We start from the raw sequence: 16,612 nt of genomic DNA on the forward strand, positions 1-16,612 counted from the left end.
AAGAGAGAAAAAAAAAAAAAAAAAAAAAGGTCAAATTTTGAAGAGCATGATGTCCCGATTACAGCGCCATGGCCACGAGGGCGGCACCACCGACCATGACGAAGAGTTCGCGGGTGAGACCGGTGGTTGGGGCTGCGTTATCAGTTTGCAGGCCCGGGGCGGCGCCAGTGGGCGTAGCGACGTCAGTTTCGGTGGGGTGCACGACGGTGATGGAGGTGATGGTGCTTTGCTCGCCGTTGGGGAGGGTGGTGGTGCTCTTGTAGGTAGAGGTGTAGGGGGTTGTGTTCTTGGTTGTGTGTTCGGTGGTTGTAGGCTCGGGGCCGGAGGTGGTGGTTTGCATGGTGGTTGGGCCCTTGGTGGTGGAGTCTGCGCTGGTGGTGGGCTTCTCGGTGGTCTTGTCCGAAGTGGTCTTTTCGGAGGTGGTTGGCTTGTCGGTAGTGGTGGGCGAGGGTTGGTTGGTAGTGGTGGGTTTCTCAGTCGTCTTGTCGGAGGTGGTCTTGTCGGAGGTGGTTGGCTTCTCGCTGGTTGTAGGCTGCTCACTGGTGGTGGGCTTTTCGGTGGTCTTGTCCGAGGTTGGGGTGGGAGTTGTTGGCTTCTCGGTGGTGGTGGGCTCCGTGGTAGTTGGTTCGACGGTGGTCTTTTGAGTCGGCGTGGCCGTGGTGGGCTCAGCTGAAGGGGTTGGTTCCGCCTGAGAAGTCGACGAGTCAGACGAGGAAGCAGAAGAAGCAGAAGAAGCCTCTGTAGTGGAAGAAGAGGAAGGAGAGGGAGCTTCAGTGGTGTGGGAGGAGGGAGCTTCCGTGGTGGAAGCGGGAGCTTCAGTGTTGGAAGAGGGAGAGGAAGCTTGAGTAGGAGAGGATGGTACTACAGCAGTGGCTGAGGGCTCTACAGCGGAAGAGCTGTTGTCCCTCTTGATTTTCAGCTGGGAGGAAAGCGAATTATCCTCGGCACTGAGAGCGTCCACAGCTTCTTCGTCGGAGCGGAAGACGCCATGGCGGAACTTCTCGAACAAGTGAAGAGCCCTGTGGATAGATTCACCGTCGATGTTCTGGAGATAGCTGTAGAAGTCGGACTTGTCGGACAGCGTGCTGGCCTCGGACTCCACCTGCTCAGGGGCGGCGGTCGCAATCGCAGAGGATGCGACCAAAGAGAAGACGGCAATCTTCAAGAGACGATTCATGGTGACCGTTGATGTCGGATGAGAGGTCAAAGTATACCTCAGATGAGTCGGGTGGTTCTTTAATAAAAGAAGCTGATTGGTAGGTTGGCGGATGGGCTGATAGGCAGCGAAGGCAAACAAGTTTGGAATGCAATTCGTATCAATTGGAAAAATGTCGGGAACCCCTTGTCGAGTCGGTTGAAACCACCAAAAAAGTAAATATGACCAAAGAGGTGAATTAAGAACAATGGAGTGAGTGAGACAAGAGAAAGGATGTGGAAGAAAAAGGGAAAAAAAGAGGCAAGGGTTGGACTTAACAGCGAACAAGGCCTTTTTGTTGTGTTCAATTCAGGTTTCAGGCCTGATAATGGAACCTCATTCAGCCTTAGTCCGATCGTTAGTTCGTCGGCTTCGGATCCGCCAGAAACCTGGAAAGTAAAAAAAGAATGACAGGAAAAAAAATTTTTTTTTCTCAAATCGAGGAACAGGTAATGTAACGAATCACATTGACAGGAACGGTGGATCTTCCTCGTGGAAAGCCACTAGAATTAGACCTTAGAAGACTTAGTACACTAGAAATAGCAGTCCATTGTCGACTAAGAGGATACTAAGAGGATACTACTACGTACTAGTATTGTTAAAATGGTTGAAGTGGTACCCATGGTCTGGGTACCCTAAATTCCAGCAGCAAGTGGCAATGCACCGGTGCGAACTTGGCTTCTCTTTAAGTATGTATGTAAGTATGTAATTGGAATTACTTTAATAAATCTCCTCAACGTCTCCTCCAGTGGGCGATGTCAGCACTACGCCCGGTGTATGCATGGAGGTTGAGAAAAAGCGATAGGTTGTGCGGTACGGTAGCACTTCTGCACGTCCATATAAATAGCTATCATATGCGAGGTCAAAGTCAATCATCATTCGTCCTTGCATGTCTCAGAGTTCAAGGCCACCTGGGAAAAGTAAAAAAAGTAAGAAAGGATTACGGTACAGAAAAAGGCCGAGATCCTACCGAACAACTGATACGAGAGAATGATGACACCACTCTGAGATCAGAAGACGAGAAAAGTCCCCACTTCGGTTCAAGACTTCCATCGCTACCAAAGACTCTTCACCACCAAAGTACTCATTAGTGTACTATAGTACGGAGTACCTCGACAACATCTGTGATCGTCTCGTATTCTGTTCGGATTATCCATCTTGGAGAAAGGGGAACGTGTCGATCTCACAAAGATAGCTCCCCCCATCTCGCCAGCCACTATTGACGACACCATTTGATCATGATCAACACCGGTTTCTTCATTCCACCTGGAGAAACAACCAACAACCCCCCCCCCCTGGTTCCTAGACACGACCTCGGTTGAGGAAAACTCAGTAACGGTTACATCCTTTCATGGTCCATTTGGGTCCTGTCCTCAACAAGGTACAATGGAGTCTCAAAACCACCGGAACAGGTTCTCAATTAGGAATTAAATCGATCTCCGCATTCGGAAAAGAGCCGTTCTGATTTTAGCTCCGACCGAACCGGGTGCCGGATCTGCCAAGTGTTCATCCGGAACTAGCCTGTGGCTGTGCGGTCGTTGCCATTGGTTGCCTCTCCCAACGCCCCGACAACTTCTTGCCTTAGGACCTGAATTTAGGTGCTAATCCTTGAAGTCACGTGTTATGGTTGCATAGAGAGATTTGCTGACTCATTTGGATCTGGTTTACTCCGTACTTACGGAGTAGTTAACTAGTGAGTTAACGAACTAGTTAGTCACCTCATTGCGATCTACATCCAGCATTTAGGTGCTTACCCTAGTCAAACCGAATGATTCAACCTTGAGAAAAGGGGGTTCAGATCTAAACCGAATATGGGGACGAATACAAAACAATATTAGTTAGATCGAATGGTACCTTGCTCGAGTCAAATACTTGTTTCTTCTTGTGTCGTCCTAAACAGTCGTTCGTGAAGATAATTACATCTACGGAGTAGTACGTCTCTGCTCTTGCTACAACTTGCAGTTACACTGCCCAGGTGCCACCACGTGGAGGCGCAGAGTCCGATTTCAGCACCCTTCCCCCTCTTTCTGTTGGTATAAAGGTTGATCACGCTATGTAAGCTGATACTTGCATGGTTGGACCCTTCCAGAACATCTACGGTTGTTCGGCTATACAGCCTACTAATCCCGAAGGGCCTGGTCGAAATCGCCATACGAAGCAGAGCAACCGACACAGAGCTTTCCTAAATACCAACAACCACCAGACTAAGGCCGTGGAGAGTTAAACGGGACTTTCCCTCACCCACTGAGCCATAGGAAGGGGATTTCCCCCGACGTGGTTTGTTCCAGCCAGTTGTATCAAGTACAGAAAGCACTTCCGTACGGAAACCCGATCTTCGTAGTTCCCATTTAGGGGATCTTTCGACGCAGTACTACCTTTGATGGGCTCGCTGTACTGAAGTACCCATCTGCCGTTCAAAACGATTTGGCGTGAAAAGACCGTCTGCTCATAGGTGGTTAAGAACCCGTAGCGCAAATTGGCTAGCTTCATGTATTGTGCGATCTGGCCTTGTAATCTAGTTAGAATGCTTATGTTAATTAGTGTAGGGGTGCAACATACCGAAAAGATGTGACATCTTGCGAGGGAAAACATCCTCGAGAGCTGCGGCAATGTCATGCTCCTTTACCCACGGGACTTTGATCTCTCCAACGATCCTCAAATTACCGGCAATGGTCATACAAACCAGATCCGGGGTTTTCTGCCCAATTCTTGGACCGATGGTGACCTTATAGTCCGCAAAATACATGTCGATTTGTAGCGATTTGCATATCGCACTCATGATCTGGCCGATGTTCTTCTGGACGCGCCCTTGTACCCCTGACCCTTGGCCCACGGCGACATGTTCGTGGTTTATATTCGCTTTGGTAGGTTTGACCCGTGTTGCGCAATAGATTACAGGTGTACCACGAGTAGGCACAGTTGCTTCAACTGCAGCTCGAGCCGCTCTCTCGAAATTGGGTCACTCCTCCACAGACCCCAACAAAGTACGTTTGGTGCAAAGCACTCGACTTAGTACCATTAGGCCCCTGGTTAAGAGGAGGTAAGGCCTGTCTGACGAGCCTCCAAGGTCGCTCAGCAATTGCACTTGGTGCTATTGTAAAATTGATATTGTTAAAAACAAAATGGAGAGTTAGTATGGGGAGGATGGTAGAGAAAGGATTTGAGTGTTTGTGGTTATAATATGAACATACTACTACTGTCAAGTGAATACAGAGCCCTTCCGAAATCTATATCTATAGTTTCCATGCGACCTCTTAAGGGCCAAATATTAGATAACTCTATATAATATTTAGAAGATACTTTAAGGGCTATATTTGAAGGTATACAAGTATTGAAAGAATATTATCTCTTTGAAGGAAAGGTCCAAATCGAAAGAATTTAGTATCTAATATAGTATTATCTACATCTGGACTGTCATTAAATTTCCTTCTCCATGTCCTAATAGTTATTCTTTAGTAACAAGTTTTGGATATGGCAAGTGTTGTGATCACCCCGGCAAAAACTATTTCTATGAAACACGAGACAAATACTCCATGCATGCAACGTGTTGATGTGTTGTGACTCTGCAACACTGTGTAGCAGAGCACTTGCTTTAAATACTGTTTAGTCCTATGTGGCTCTAGATTTCAGATATAGTGAATCTAGATGATAGAAGGATGCATGAACCAATTCGGCCAGTATAAACAATCGCTATAGGGCCCGTGTCTTAGTACATCATGTGGGCTAAGAACATCTACCATGGAACGTGGGGCTATATGAACCGTAGGATGCATAGCTTTACCTAAGTGTCGAACCCATGGAGTGAATAGTTAGGCACCTAGGTACTACGTAGGCACCTAGCAGTGGTTCTTCTCCACTTCCCGGTTCAACTGTTGACGCATATTGTGTTATATCAGTTCTACGTAGACTACCCCTCACCTTCATCCTCCGCCCAAGTGACACCTGTCACCTTTCTTTCATTTGATCCTTCACGCTACTGCTTCTCTGCCTCTCTTCATACTATCATATCATCTATCTCCTCATAGTCGACGAAATGACCGACAATACCTTTTTTGATGGATGGGAAGGTCGAGAGGTTCACTTTTGGAACGGGCCTTCAACATGGACCTTGACTGGACTTATCAATGAAAAAACCAGTCAAGTAAATGCAGAGGGCTACTACAAGTATGGAACTATCGGGGGCGCTTATGGCACCTTCTTGTGCAAGAATTTTATGGACAGTACTCGAAGCGCCATAATGAAAGTATTCAAGCAGTATGTTCTTCCACCCAGGCCCTAAGAAATTTCAAATGGCTGGCAGATTCCTAGAATTCCATTTGAGGGATCTGAGTACGCGACGGCTCAACAAAGGGGTGATCAAGCCTCTCAGAAGCTTGATTACTATATCACTAGTCAATTAGGGGCACTCAACACCCTAACAAAGAAAGGCTGCCAATCCACCCCCCGTGTTGTGTCCATGAAAGTTGAGCACCAGAAGGATACAGATTCGGTACCAGGCGGATATATCGTTTACCTCCTTTTGAGCCAGTTACCCGGACTGCAACTCAGCAAGGCGATTTTTTGGGACTTGGAATACTCAGTGCGTGAAAAGATCCGCCAAGCGTTCAGGGAGGCCTGGATGTAAGTATTGAACGCCTTTTATCGAGAGACAAATTTTGACTCTTCTTCTATCATCCAGCGATTGTGTTAGCTTAGGAGTTGTACCAGTGCTCCAAGACATAGAGCATGTCTTCTGGCATGCAGAGGCGAACAAAGCGTACGTGATAACTCCTGTTGACAAAAGAAAAGGAGGTATCCTTGGGCATTGCTAACAGTGAACGTTGTCTAATAGTTACATAATTGGTTTTAGAATGGGTGAGCAGGCAAGGGAAGTGGACGTGTGGCGGGACACTCGATGGATCGCTTGGGATATGGCCAAGCTTCAAGATAACTATCGCTGGTATAAGGAAAAGAATCCTCATCCAGACATGAGCAACTGGATACTGCGAGCCTGTTCGGGGGCGCCTATTTTGTTTTTACTTCGTGATAAGCGGCTGCGAATCGATTAGTTAGTATTGGTATTTAATGAATGCACCCAAATCCTTCGCAAGAATATCAGTTTCCAGTGCACACACTTTCATAGTATAATGCAGCATAGCTGTACTCACATAGATCAAATTTGCCCTTAACCGATGAACAATCACAGTCCAGTTGGCTGGACTTGAAAAACCATCCGCCGTTTGTTACATAGAAATCCACCTCGACGAGGTGGTCATCCAAACGTCTTTTTATGGCATAGTTGTAACGGTTCCTGGATGGGATTTGCAGGTTGAATGGCGCCTGCAGAATGGCTTCTATTGCTGCGATACAGCTGAAAGCGAGAAAAGAAAGGGTGTAAAAGGACTTCATTTGGCGAGATGTGAAGATCCTATAGCTTTGGTATTTTGCAGATCAGTGGAAGCGGGCGGAAGAGAAATCCTGGCCATATTTATATATTCTGTGTGTTCACTAACAATGCCGTGCCTTCATTAGAAGAACTTACGCTACCTCTCTAATATAATTCGGGTTGGAAAAGATACCGAGCGATTTCATTAATTCTGAGTGGATGTTTTCGAAACTGCGAACTGATCTGTGTGATAGGGCTGCTATCAATATACAATCTTCCGCCGCTCTCCGCCAAACATTGCGCTCAATAATGGCTTCTGTCCGTTATAGGCTTTAGCCCCAAGCTTATCTTGCCAACACGGAGAGTCTTCTTATGGATCTATTGAAATCTAACTCCAGGGAAAGATTGCGCGCATGACACGTGACAGTGACTTAAAAAGTATAGTACTACACACTTAGTACTTGTACATATATACATACGTACAGGTCCATTTAAACTGCCCACCTCGCAAAGGTTTCAAAATGGTCATATGGGGACACTAAAGAGTGCTAATTAATACATACATTAACTTCCCAGTTGAATAGTGCGTACTGCACAAGCAAACCTAAAGCTTTATCCCAACATCTGCTGGTCATACATTCCCTATCAAGTTCTCTCGATGACCCCAAACCACTCACCCCATCCGATAATCTTGCCTTCGATCTCTCGCGCAATTTCGTCGAAAGTCGCCATAGGGCTGAGTTTGCTTTGATCGATAGTATGGTTAAGCGCGATGAGCTCGAAGAAATATCGGTGAGGGCCCTGGCCTCGAACTGGTTGCGGCGCCAGATAGACCCCGCCTCCGCTGTTTGCGCCATACTTGAATCCACCGCGAAGACGATAAGGATCGTTCCTGGAGTCCGCTTCAATGAAATCGGAACGGTGTAAACCGATAAAAACTGGCGGGATTCCATAGTAGAGTCCGTGGATAACTGGTGCGGCCAGAGGTTCGTCGGGGTCTTCGCACACCAGAACATATTCCTGCGTGTCTGCCGTGGTGATGGGCCATCGCAGCTCTGGGAAATACCCGCTACCGTCGTACGCGTGTGCGATATCCATGCGCGAACCTGAAGCGCCGAGTTCTGGGCATTCAATGAAAAAGGTAGGGTAGGGATAAGCGGCGAATGCGGGGCTTCTTGTGAAGAGTTTGTCTTCGTGCCCTTTGGCTCCAGTCAGGAGGAGGGAAAGAAGACAGCCGATTCCGTATTGAATGTAATGCATCTAATAAGTCAGAATCTTGTTCACTTGCCATGTGAATTGTCCGGCTTACCTTAATAGATGAAGAGTATGGTGCTACTTAATCTGAAAGTTGGAGATGATTGGGGAGAGTTGGAAGATAATGCTGCGAGTGTTTTGTGAGAGATTCCGGACATGAATACAATCGAGACTATTAACTTGCAGCAACAGTCTTACAAGGAAGGTGCTAAATTGTTGTAGCCATTTTGACTATGAGCCTCGAGGTTGAGGTCGCAGCTTCCTTTCGCATTGCTATAGTTACAACACCGGCAAGTAGTGTAGTTATCATTATCGATTCACAAGGAATCTCATTGCGCGTTTAATTTTCATGGTTTTCTTCATAAGCTTATAACTGTTTTAAGAAAACGTTGGAAGTGCCATAAAGATACTAATGGCTAGACGCTTGGGCCAGCTTTAATTGTAGCCATTAGTCAAAGTTTTGTCCAATGCAACGCCAATTAAGTTAGTGGTTCGACATGGCCCGACACAGCCCGTTGGGTGCTTGGCTTTTGCGGGGTGACAGAACATATGAACATCAGTATATGCTATACGAACCATATCAATGCCGAGGTACCTTATACCAACTCCACCTCTACCATACAACGTTACATCTACATCAATGGCACTTTTATAAAGCCCAAGGACCATGATATACATCAATTAACTACGCTCTACTATCCACCAAAACAATCAATCAACACAAACCCCGTAACCCCAACCCACCATGCCGAAACTCGAAACCCTCTGGGCCACCATCGTGACGACCTACAGCCCTACAACAATAGAATTCACAGGAACTCTCCTAATCCAAATCCTCGCCTTCTGGCTCCCCTCCCTCATCTACCTGGCCCTACCCACTGTATTCCCAACCTGGTCAAGCCACCACAAAATCCAACCGGCCCCAAAACAACCCACCAAAAAAGAAATCCACCACTGCCTAAAGATCGTCCTCCGCAACCAACTCCTAACCACAACCCTCCACCTAATCCAACTAAAGCTCCTAAACAACAACAACACCTCCTCCTACACCCTCACCCCAACCTTCCCAAGTCTCCCAATCCTAGCCCGCGACTTCATCCTCAGCCTCCTCGCCCGCGAAGCCCTCTTCTACTACGCCCACCGCTTCCTCCACCGGCCCTTCTTCTACGTTCGCATCCACAAACAGCACCACAAGTTCACGGCCCCCATCGCCCTCGCCGCGCAGTTCGCTCATCCCATCGAACAGATCTTCGCTAATGCGCTGCCTATCTCCCTGCCGCCGCAGTTGCTGGGCAGTCATGTATTGACTTTTTGGGTGTTCTTGGGGTATGAGTTGTTTGTGACGGCGACTGTGCATAGTGGGTTTGATTTCTTTGGGGGCAAGGCGAAGATGCATGATTTGCATCATGAGAAGTTTAATTTGAATTATGGGAGTATTGGGTTGTTGGATTGGGTGCATGGGACTGATCGGTTGGAGAAGAGGAGAGATTAATTTTTTTTGTTTGATTGATTGCGCTGGGGATGTTGGGGAGGTGGTCCTTGTTGGGGGTGTTTTGTTGGTGAGCTGCTTTAGCATACGGGTTGATGGTATCATTTTGATTGTATATATATGTATACTGCTTGAATGTGTGGAGCTAGGGGGTATGTGTATTGTGCATGATAGAAGTGGAGGAATTGTTGTATGAAGGTAGTGTTGAGGGTATTAATTCAATGTGTTCCTAGTATCCGGATAACCGATGAATCAATATATATAAATTCGCCTGTGCTTTTGATAAGCAGAGATATACATCAGTGCGATCTGTGCAGAGGAAAGGTGGTTGGGGATAGATAGTGTTTACATGGAAAATGAAAGAGAAAATAGAAATTAAAAGAATGATAATTCCAAACTCATGTAAGCATTGGAATTGAGATTGAAAAACAATTTATAACAGGAAGGAGGTATCTATATAGTTATATAGTACAGTAAGAAGTAAAAAGCACTAAAATTCAAAAAAAGAAAAAGATATTCCGGTGCGGGGAATCGAACCCCGATCTCCTGTGTGAAAGACAGGTATGATAGCCGTTACACTACACCGGATCTTGTTGAGATAGTGTTCTATTTTACTAATTATAATTCAAAATATAAGACAAAATTACACAACCATCCCTGCTGTTCTCAGCCCATATCTTCACACCGAGCAAAAATCCAGACTTGCGCCCATTACGGATCTAGAACTCCGCTCGCGGTCGCACAAATTTCCAAGCCGTGATTCTGGATCCGGGTCTATGGGGTTCCGTTTCTTGTTCGAAAGAATAAGAGATTCCGGAAATGAAAACTTTATAAAAGTCTCGACTACGGGGAGTGAGTGCATTCATTGTGATCATCGATGTGATGGAGTCTTGTTTATCTCTTGTTGTGTCTCTAGTCAAGGCTTGTTTTAATAGTGTAGTTGTTGAGTGGATGGATAGGGGCTGGGATTATATATAGTGGTTGGGGGCCAAACAGTATATTTTCTTGTTCTTTTTGTGCAGAATTATGCGTCCTTTGTAGTACTCTGGACTCTTAAGTACTCTTCACGTTGTAGTGTTTGTTCTCATTACTTTATCAAACCATACTCCGTACTCCGTATCCGTACCGAGTATGGAAATATGAAAAAGAAAAAAAAAAAAAAAATCGAGCGATGTGAAACATACCTGACGCTCCGGAACTCTGGAACGGTTTTGGGTGCCTGGGGACTTCAATGTCGGGTAAAGTTCCGCATTGTTGATTGAGGAAAGTGGCTCGAGAAACGCCGACGGAACCGGATTCGCCACTGCGGGCGGTCCCCTGGCCATGGACCATGGGCAGAGACCTATTTTTGGCGAGGTAATAAACAACAATTACCATTGGATAGATAGATGATGTGGGCGGTTGATTATAATTATGGTCATTGCTTTTGATTAAGCAATTTGGTCTCGTTTAGACAGTCTGATGATGCTTGATTTCTTACGTTGTTTCTTGAGTGATAGAAGTCTGGACTGGATTCTGGACATACTCATACGCTTATCGTCTGGTTTAGAAACAATTCTTCTGCCTGTATGTGCTGGCATGTCTCAGATGAAAACCACATGCAAACTCAAATGTACTGTCGACTATTAATAGTCGGAGGGGCAGGTGCTGCAATCTGACGCCACAAAATATGCCATGACAAAGCCATCCATATTCTGTCATTGAGGAGAGTGGCAGGTTGGAATGCGATGACGGATGGGTTTATTTAAAGTGGGATACGGATAGGATAATACAATGTCTAAGGGCAAGAGGAGAGAGGGGACCAAACCCCCTATCTTTCCATAATCCTCGGGTCAATTGAAGGGATCTTCACGGTCACCAACCTGGGACGGAAGGTGAGAGTGTTTATCCTGAGAATTGACTCGTTTATCCCGTGCAGTAGAGTTTAGTCATTGGGAGAAGACATGAAATCTGTAGCCTTGAGGACTGTTACGATTACTTCTTTCGTCGACCTTTTTTATTTTTTATTTTTTTTTTAAAGAAAAAGTAAATTAATGGACCTATTTATTTTCTTCTTGTGTATCCGTACCCGGTGTAAACAAATCATAGATCACAATTGCAGTTTGTTGTGCACTCTGGAATCAGGGTTGGAGCAGGGATCAGCCAACCAAGAGGTCAGGGTCTCAGGGATTCGACGGGTCCAGACCCACCGACCAGACCAAACATTCCCCACCACGGCAAGCCATCTTCATTCCACTTCCTTCACTTGCCCTGTCCTTCCTTCTGTGCTTCCATGTGTGTCCACTTCGCCGTTAATGATTGATTGAACCGGGGCAAGTCCCTCAGCTTGGGTGGAAGAGGGATAGCCACTCAGAGCCCCCCGATGGGGGGTAATTTGGGGCAATTAGCGACACACACCCTTTGACCCTGGGCCGATCCCCTCCATTCTTGGGACCAGTGGGAGATCTCAGTGAGCATTAATCTCAAGAGTTTCAGGGCGGATGACGAATGCTTCTGCCGTTAGCGGCTGTTGATCCAGCTTGGCTTTTGTATGTAACTTACCATTGCCATTGCTATTCTTGTCCCACGCGAGCTCATCTGCTGCGAAATTACCGGTAATTGGTGATACCCCATGCTGGCAGCTGCCCCAATGCTGTTTCGAAAGTCAGGGATGCAGACCCTGCAACACTGGTTGGCTTTAAGCCGTGCCACAACCCCCCTTCCTTAACCTGCCTCTCTTCTGCATCCCTTCTTCTTCTTTTCCTTCGTACTTCTACCCAACCACCCCAGTCATTCGTTCAGACTTACCACGTCCACTTCGTTTCTTCATCTTCTATACTTATTGTCTGTAATTCTTGGACCGTAAGAGGGTCTTTCGGTCGTATATTAAATACACTCTAGACGGATCTCGCCATTCTTTTCGAGCCGTCGCAATCCACTCCAGTCGTTTGATAAATCAATCAGTTTCATTTTCATCATGAAGGGTTCCGCCATTGCGACAACCCTCACCTTGGGTGCCTCCGCTGTCCTCGCCGCTCCTTCCATCAAGGCGCGTGACGATGTGACTGCTGTTACCGTGAAGGGAAATGCCTTCTTCAAAGGTGACGAGCGTTTCTACATGCGTGGTGTCGACTACCAGCCCGGAGGCTCCTCCAAATTGTCCGACCCCATCGCCGATCCCGAAGGCTGCAAGCGTGACATCGAGAAGTTCAAGGATCTCGGTCTGAACACCATCCGTGTCTACTCCGTGGATAACTCCAAGGACCATGACGAGTGTATGAACGCCCTGGCGGATGCTGGCATCTACCTGGTGCTCGACGTCAACACTCCCAAGTACTCCCTCAACCGTGCCAACCCCAAGGTCTCCTACAACGAAAACTACCTTCAGTACATCTTCGCTACTGTCGATGCCTTTGCCGGCTACAAGAACACTCTGGCTTTCTTCTCCGGTAATGAGGTTATTAACGACGGCCCCTCCTCCAAGGCCGCCCCATACGTCAAGGCGGTCACTCGTGATCTCCGCCAGTACATTCGCAGCCGCAACTACCGTGAAATTCCTGTGGGATACTCTGCTGTAAGTTGACCCTATCCGTCGGAGTATGAGAAACCGGGTATTGATGTACTCTCTGATCAGGCCGACATCGACACCAACCGTCTCCAGATGGCCCAGTTCATGAACTGTGGTACTGATGACGAGCGTAGTGACTTCTTCGCTTTCAATGACTACTCCTGGTGTGATCCTTCCTCTTTCAAGACGTCCGGCTGGGACGAGAAGGTGAAGAACTTCACTGGCTACGGTCTTCCCCTGTTCCTTTCTGAGTATGGCTGCAACACCAACAAGCGTCAGTTCCAGGAAGTCAGCTCTCTTTACAGCACAGACATGACCAGCGTCTACTCTGGTGGCCTGGTCTACGAGTACTCCCAGGAGCCTAGCAAATATGGTCTTGTTGAGATTAACGATAACAAGGTGAAGACTCTTTCTGACTACGATGCTCTGAAGTCGGCCTTCGAGAAGACCAGCAACCCCAAGGGCGACGGTGGCTACAACCAGACCGGTGGTGCCAACCCTTGCCCTGCCAAGGACTCCCCCAACTGGGACGTTGACACCGATGCTCTGCCTGCTATCCCCGAGGGTGCTAAGAAGTTCATGAAGGACGGTGCTGGCAAGGGTGAAGGTTTCTCTGGCAAGGGTAGCCAGAGCGGTGGTGGTAGCACCTCCACTGGCACTGCCGAGCCCGGCTCTGGCTCTGCTACCGGCAGCTCTGGCAGCTCCTCTGGCAGCTCTTCCTCGTCCTCATCTGCTGGTGTCATGAACATCCCCAACATGTCCCTGGCGCCTCTCGTCGTTGGCATGGTCACAGTCATGTCCACTTTCGTGGGTGCTGGTCTTGTTCTTGTTTAAACCTCGAGTTCGTGGTCCGTGAGCTTGTGTGGTTTTTGTTTCATGATTTTCTTCGATATCATTTGTTTCTGTTGGTATCCCAATGGATTATTTAAGGTGTATATCCAAATTGACGAAACCTGTCTTTGGCGTTAACTTGGAATGGGACGCCGGCAGAAGGCTTGTGACTTTGTACAGTTTGTACAGTTTGTTGGCACACAATTAGCCAGTTTCCATGTGTCAGTATAGAGCATTAATTGAACGATTCAAATCCCTTTCAAGACTTAACAATCACGAAGTAAAAAACAAATATGGGCCCGCCCCACAGCATCAATCAATCAATCAATCAAAATTCTATTAACCTGGTAGAGCCTAACTAATGAAATGTCTAGCTATGCAGGCACCTTGCCGGTGAGACAGAATTCTGGTCCAGTACACTTAATTCCCCAAACCCAAACTGTATATTGAAGATATATAAAGGAATCGAAAGCTTTTCACGACTAACGTGCCTGCCACCGCACCTCCCCTAGTCCGACCATCCTCTGAGTGTCGTTCCTCCTTCTGCCTCCCTTGTAGTTCTATATATTTGTAAACTACCGGTCCGGGCTGACCCTGCCCAGTCTCATTATGTACTCTTCATCAGTGTCTTTCCTGTCTACTTTATTAGTTTCTTTGCTAGGTTCTGTGTCTTGCGTAGTCAGCTCTGCCTTATAGAATTGACTAAGTAGACCTGTTTTATAAATAAACTCAGCAACGTAACGAATTGCCTATGGGTGGGATATGAGAATATTATAGTCTGCGGCCTTGCCGTGTAACCTCCTAATTGTATTAATCTTATCAAGCATATCCTTGTACCAATCGATGTACAGTGGACGCTGCTGGAGGACATACCTCGACATCTGAGAGCCCTCCTCGTAGGGACACCGATCTGACCCGGCCACGTTGATTTTATATAAAAGTGACGTAGTCCGATTCGGTACATACGCATCTGAATAGTAATCGCCGTGTGCGGCTTGGTGAGGCCCTTTTACAGTTGGAGAATCTTTTTATCTAGCCCCTTGAATAGCCTATGCGTCGAGGTCGTTGTCGGCTGGGCTGTCTTTGCGTCCCGTATCCATTCGTCCTCCCATCGTTGGCATATCTCGAGACGGATTGTTCGTTTCGCTGCGGCTGCAAGACGGACCCTGCCCCATAGCATCAAAGTGTCCACTCACTCTTATCCGGATTAGGATTCTTGTCGCTTAACCAGCGATAAGTGTTTTCAACCTTCGCCATCCCCCAAGCAATCCATTCACAATCCCGCCACACGCACTGTGCCTTTGCAGGAACACTCATTCTAAAGCCGATTATATAGCTATTGATAAATTAGGTAGGGTTCGCCATAGGCATGTACCAAGAATGCCTCAATTTAGTTGTCAATAGGGTTTATTACGTACGCCTTGTTCATTTCTCTGTCCCAGATTATATGGCCTATCTCTCGGAGCGTCGGTAGAATTCCTGCCCTGACACATTTCCTGGATAATGGAAGAGTCAAAATTTGCATCTGGATAAAGAAGATAGAAGCTTACAACCAGGCGGCTTTGAAGGCTTGACGTATTTCCTCCCGCACCGAGTATTCTGAATTCCAGAAGAATTCCTCGCTGAGTTGTATTCCTAGTAGATACTGCATGAGGACGTAAACAATATATCCGCCAGGGACTAAATCTGTTTTCTTTTGAAGGTCTTCCTTCCTGGCCAGAATACCCGGGGTGGACTTGCAGCCATGGTTTGTCAGGATTTCCAGCACATACACTTGACTTTTAATATCAAAATCATCCTCGTAGGAGGTTGAGGCTTGACGAGCCCTCATATCAGCCGGCTGGTACTCAGATCCCTCACAGGGGATTCTAGGGATCTGTAAGCCTTTTGAAGTCTTTTTAGACCTGAACAGTAGAACAAACTGCATGATTATTTTCATAATGCTGCGCTGATTACTATCCGCTGCGTCGTGACATAAGAATGTCCCAAATGCACTGCCAATACATCCATCCCTCCAATAGTCATCGGAACCCTCCTGGGTGTTTTTCTCACTTATAAGTGCAGTCAAGATCTATGTTGAAGGCTTAAACGAAGGAAAGTCGATCTTTCGGCCTGCCCATTGATCAAAAAAGGTATTTTCCGTCATTTCGCTGACTATGAGTAGTGATTGGAGGACTAGACGATGAGGTAGGAAAGGAAAAGAGATAGGAACGTGAAGGTGAATGTACAGAAACTGGTGACACCGACTCTCTTCGTTCCTCTGAAGAGATGGCGTTGTCTTCCATCCACACGCGTTGTTCCTAACTGCTTCAAAATCTTCTAATCAGAGGGACTTGCCCCCTTTTCTACCCCCTTAGTTCGTGACGTCAAAATGAACACGGAGCGGGGTAGCGTTATGTATATTCCAGAAGAGGCACCGTACACCAGGTTCCTTTCCGGTGTAATGTCGGCCACCTCACCCCGGTCCTTTGGGGCGTGCCTCACTGCTCGTTTATCTCTGACCTCGAGCTTAGGTATTCCTCATCTGGGACGCCATGTGAGATCGGACCAGCTCAATCCGTATACAGATGGACGTATATCTATATACCCTCACTGGATCGCACCGGTTCGGCTCGGTGGTAGGTTGATGTTATTCTCTAAGCTTTAACTAGCTGACTGGTCCTATTTGATACTGCTCCCTCCCTCCTTCCTTTTCCTGACAGTAGATAGATGATGTGATAGTGCCAAGAAATGAAGAAAGGTGATCTCGGTTGGGTTTAGTGGAGTGAAAGGTTATCGAAAGGAGGTGAGGTGGAGCTTAGTCTGTAGAACTGATATAAAACAATAATACATACTTGATGCTTTCTTTATTTCTTTCATCAAATCCCCATCCAGAGAATTCACTGTCCCGGAGCTGACCCGCCGAGCCCTTGCCCTAGACCCTAAAAACGG

The 16,612-nt window shown here is 47.0% G+C and overlaps 8 protein-coding genes and 1 non-coding gene across 9 annotated transcripts; 3 read left to right on the plus strand and 6 right to left on the minus strand.

Moving 5' to 3' along the window:
- Window positions 1–7: 7 nt before the first annotated feature.
- Window positions 8–1,303, minus strand: BDV27DRAFT_6266 (putative GPI anchored cell wall protein (Dan4)). The gene has a single exon (XM_032077138.1). The coding sequence runs from the start codon at window positions 1,175–1,177 to the stop codon at window positions 59–61; it is 1,119 nt and encodes a 372-aa protein (XP_031926597.1). The 5' UTR covers window positions 1,178–1,303; the 3' UTR covers window positions 8–58.
- Window positions 1,304–3,415: 2,112 nt separating this feature from the next.
- On the minus strand, window positions 3,416–3,974 carry BDV27DRAFT_158685 (uncharacterized protein; the record flags this gene model as incomplete). Its single annotated transcript, XM_032072733.1, has 2 exons — window positions 3,416–3,702; window positions 3,755–3,974. The coding sequence occupies 2 exons, from the start codon at window positions 3,972–3,974 to the stop codon at window positions 3,416–3,418; spliced, it is 507 nt and encodes a 168-aa protein (XP_031926598.1).
- Window positions 3,975–5,228: 1,254 nt separating this feature from the next.
- BDV27DRAFT_158686 (uncharacterized protein) lies at window positions 5,229–6,243 on the plus strand (the record flags this gene model as incomplete). The annotated part of the gene is made up of 4 exons (XM_032072734.1): window positions 5,229–5,449; window positions 5,504–5,815; window positions 5,874–5,951; window positions 6,045–6,243. 4 exons carry the CDS (start codon window positions 5,229–5,231, stop codon window positions 6,241–6,243), a joined length of 810 nt encoding a protein of 269 aa, XP_031926599.1.
- Window positions 6,244–7,205: 962 nt separating this feature from the next.
- On the minus strand, window positions 7,206–7,820 carry BDV27DRAFT_158687 (YbhB/YbcL family Raf kinase inhibitor-like protein; the record flags this gene model as incomplete). Its single annotated transcript, XM_032072735.1, has 1 exon — window positions 7,206–7,820. One exon carries the CDS (start codon window positions 7,818–7,820, stop codon window positions 7,206–7,208), a length of 615 nt encoding a protein of 204 aa, XP_031926600.1.
- Window positions 7,821–8,533: 713 nt separating this feature from the next.
- BDV27DRAFT_129751 (sterol desaturase family protein) lies at window positions 8,534–9,520 on the plus strand. Its single transcript, XM_032067274.1, has one exon. It carries the CDS (start codon window positions 8,560–8,562, stop codon window positions 9,304–9,306), a length of 747 nt encoding a protein of 248 aa, XP_031926601.1. The 5' UTR covers window positions 8,534–8,559; the 3' UTR covers window positions 9,307–9,520.
- A 299-nt stretch (window positions 9,521–9,819) lies between these two features.
- On the minus strand, window positions 9,820–9,891 carry BDV27DRAFT_t128. The gene has a single exon. It is a non-coding gene; the product is annotated as a tRNA-Glu (tRNA).
- Window positions 9,892–10,310: 419 nt separating this feature from the next.
- On the minus strand, window positions 10,311–10,758 carry BDV27DRAFT_129752 (uncharacterized protein). Its single transcript, XM_032067275.1, has 2 exons — window positions 10,488–10,758; window positions 10,311–10,348 (listed from the first exon to the last, which is right to left on the minus strand). Exons 1-2 carry the CDS (start codon window positions 10,626–10,628, stop codon window positions 10,328–10,330), a joined length of 162 nt encoding a protein of 53 aa, XP_031926602.1. The 5' UTR covers window positions 10,629–10,758; the 3' UTR covers window positions 10,311–10,327.
- A 991-nt stretch (window positions 10,759–11,749) lies between these two features.
- On the plus strand, window positions 11,750–13,946 carry gel1 (1,3-beta-glucanosyltransferase gel1). Its single transcript, XM_032067276.1, has 2 exons — window positions 11,750–12,856; window positions 12,917–13,946. The coding sequence occupies exons 1-2, from the start codon at window positions 12,260–12,262 to the stop codon at window positions 13,682–13,684; spliced, it is 1,365 nt and encodes a 454-aa protein (XP_031926603.1). The 5' UTR covers window positions 11,750–12,259; the 3' UTR covers window positions 13,685–13,946.
- Window positions 13,947–15,227: 1,281 nt separating this feature from the next.
- Window positions 15,228–15,608, minus strand: BDV27DRAFT_158690 (uncharacterized protein; the record flags this gene model as incomplete). Its single annotated transcript, XM_032072736.1, has 1 exon — window positions 15,228–15,608. The coding sequence occupies one exon, from the start codon at window positions 15,606–15,608 to the stop codon at window positions 15,228–15,230; it is 381 nt and encodes a 126-aa protein (XP_031926604.1).
- Between the last annotated feature and the right edge of the window lie 1,004 nt (window positions 15,609–16,612).

The sequence above is a fragment of the Aspergillus caelatus genome, assembly GCF_009193585.1.
Source record: "Aspergillus caelatus strain CBS 763.97 unplaced genomic scaffold BDV27scaffold_111, whole genome shotgun sequence".
Classification (NCBI taxonomy): Eukaryota; Fungi; Ascomycota; class Eurotiomycetes; order Eurotiales; family Aspergillaceae; genus Aspergillus; species Aspergillus caelatus.

Excerpts from the sequence above, each read along its gene's own strand:
- BDV27DRAFT_6266 (XM_032077138.1), bottom strand. The coding sequence starts at position 1,177 with ATGAATCGTCTCTTGAAGATTGCCGTCTTCTCTTTGGTCGCATCCTCT.
- gel1 (XM_032067276.1), top strand. The coding sequence starts at position 12,260 with ATGAAGGGTTCCGCCATTGCGACAACCCTCACCTTGGGTGCCTCCGCT. Across the intron at positions 12,857-12,916 it reads TTCCTGTGGGATACTCTGCT|GCCGACATCGACACCAACCG; the intron begins GTAAGTTGACCC and ends CTCTCTGATCAG.
- BDV27DRAFT_129751 (XM_032067274.1), top strand. The coding sequence starts at position 8,560 with ATGCCGAAACTCGAAACCCTCTGGGCCACCATCGTGACGACCTACAGC.
- BDV27DRAFT_129752 (XM_032067275.1), bottom strand. The coding sequence starts at position 10,628 with ATGGCCAGGGGACCGCCCGCAGTGGCGAATCCGGTTCCGTCGGCGTTT. Across the intron at positions 10,349-10,487 it reads CCAGAGTTCCGGAGCGTCAG|AGTACTACAAAGGACGCATA; the intron begins GTATGTTTCACA and ends TTAAGAGTCCAG.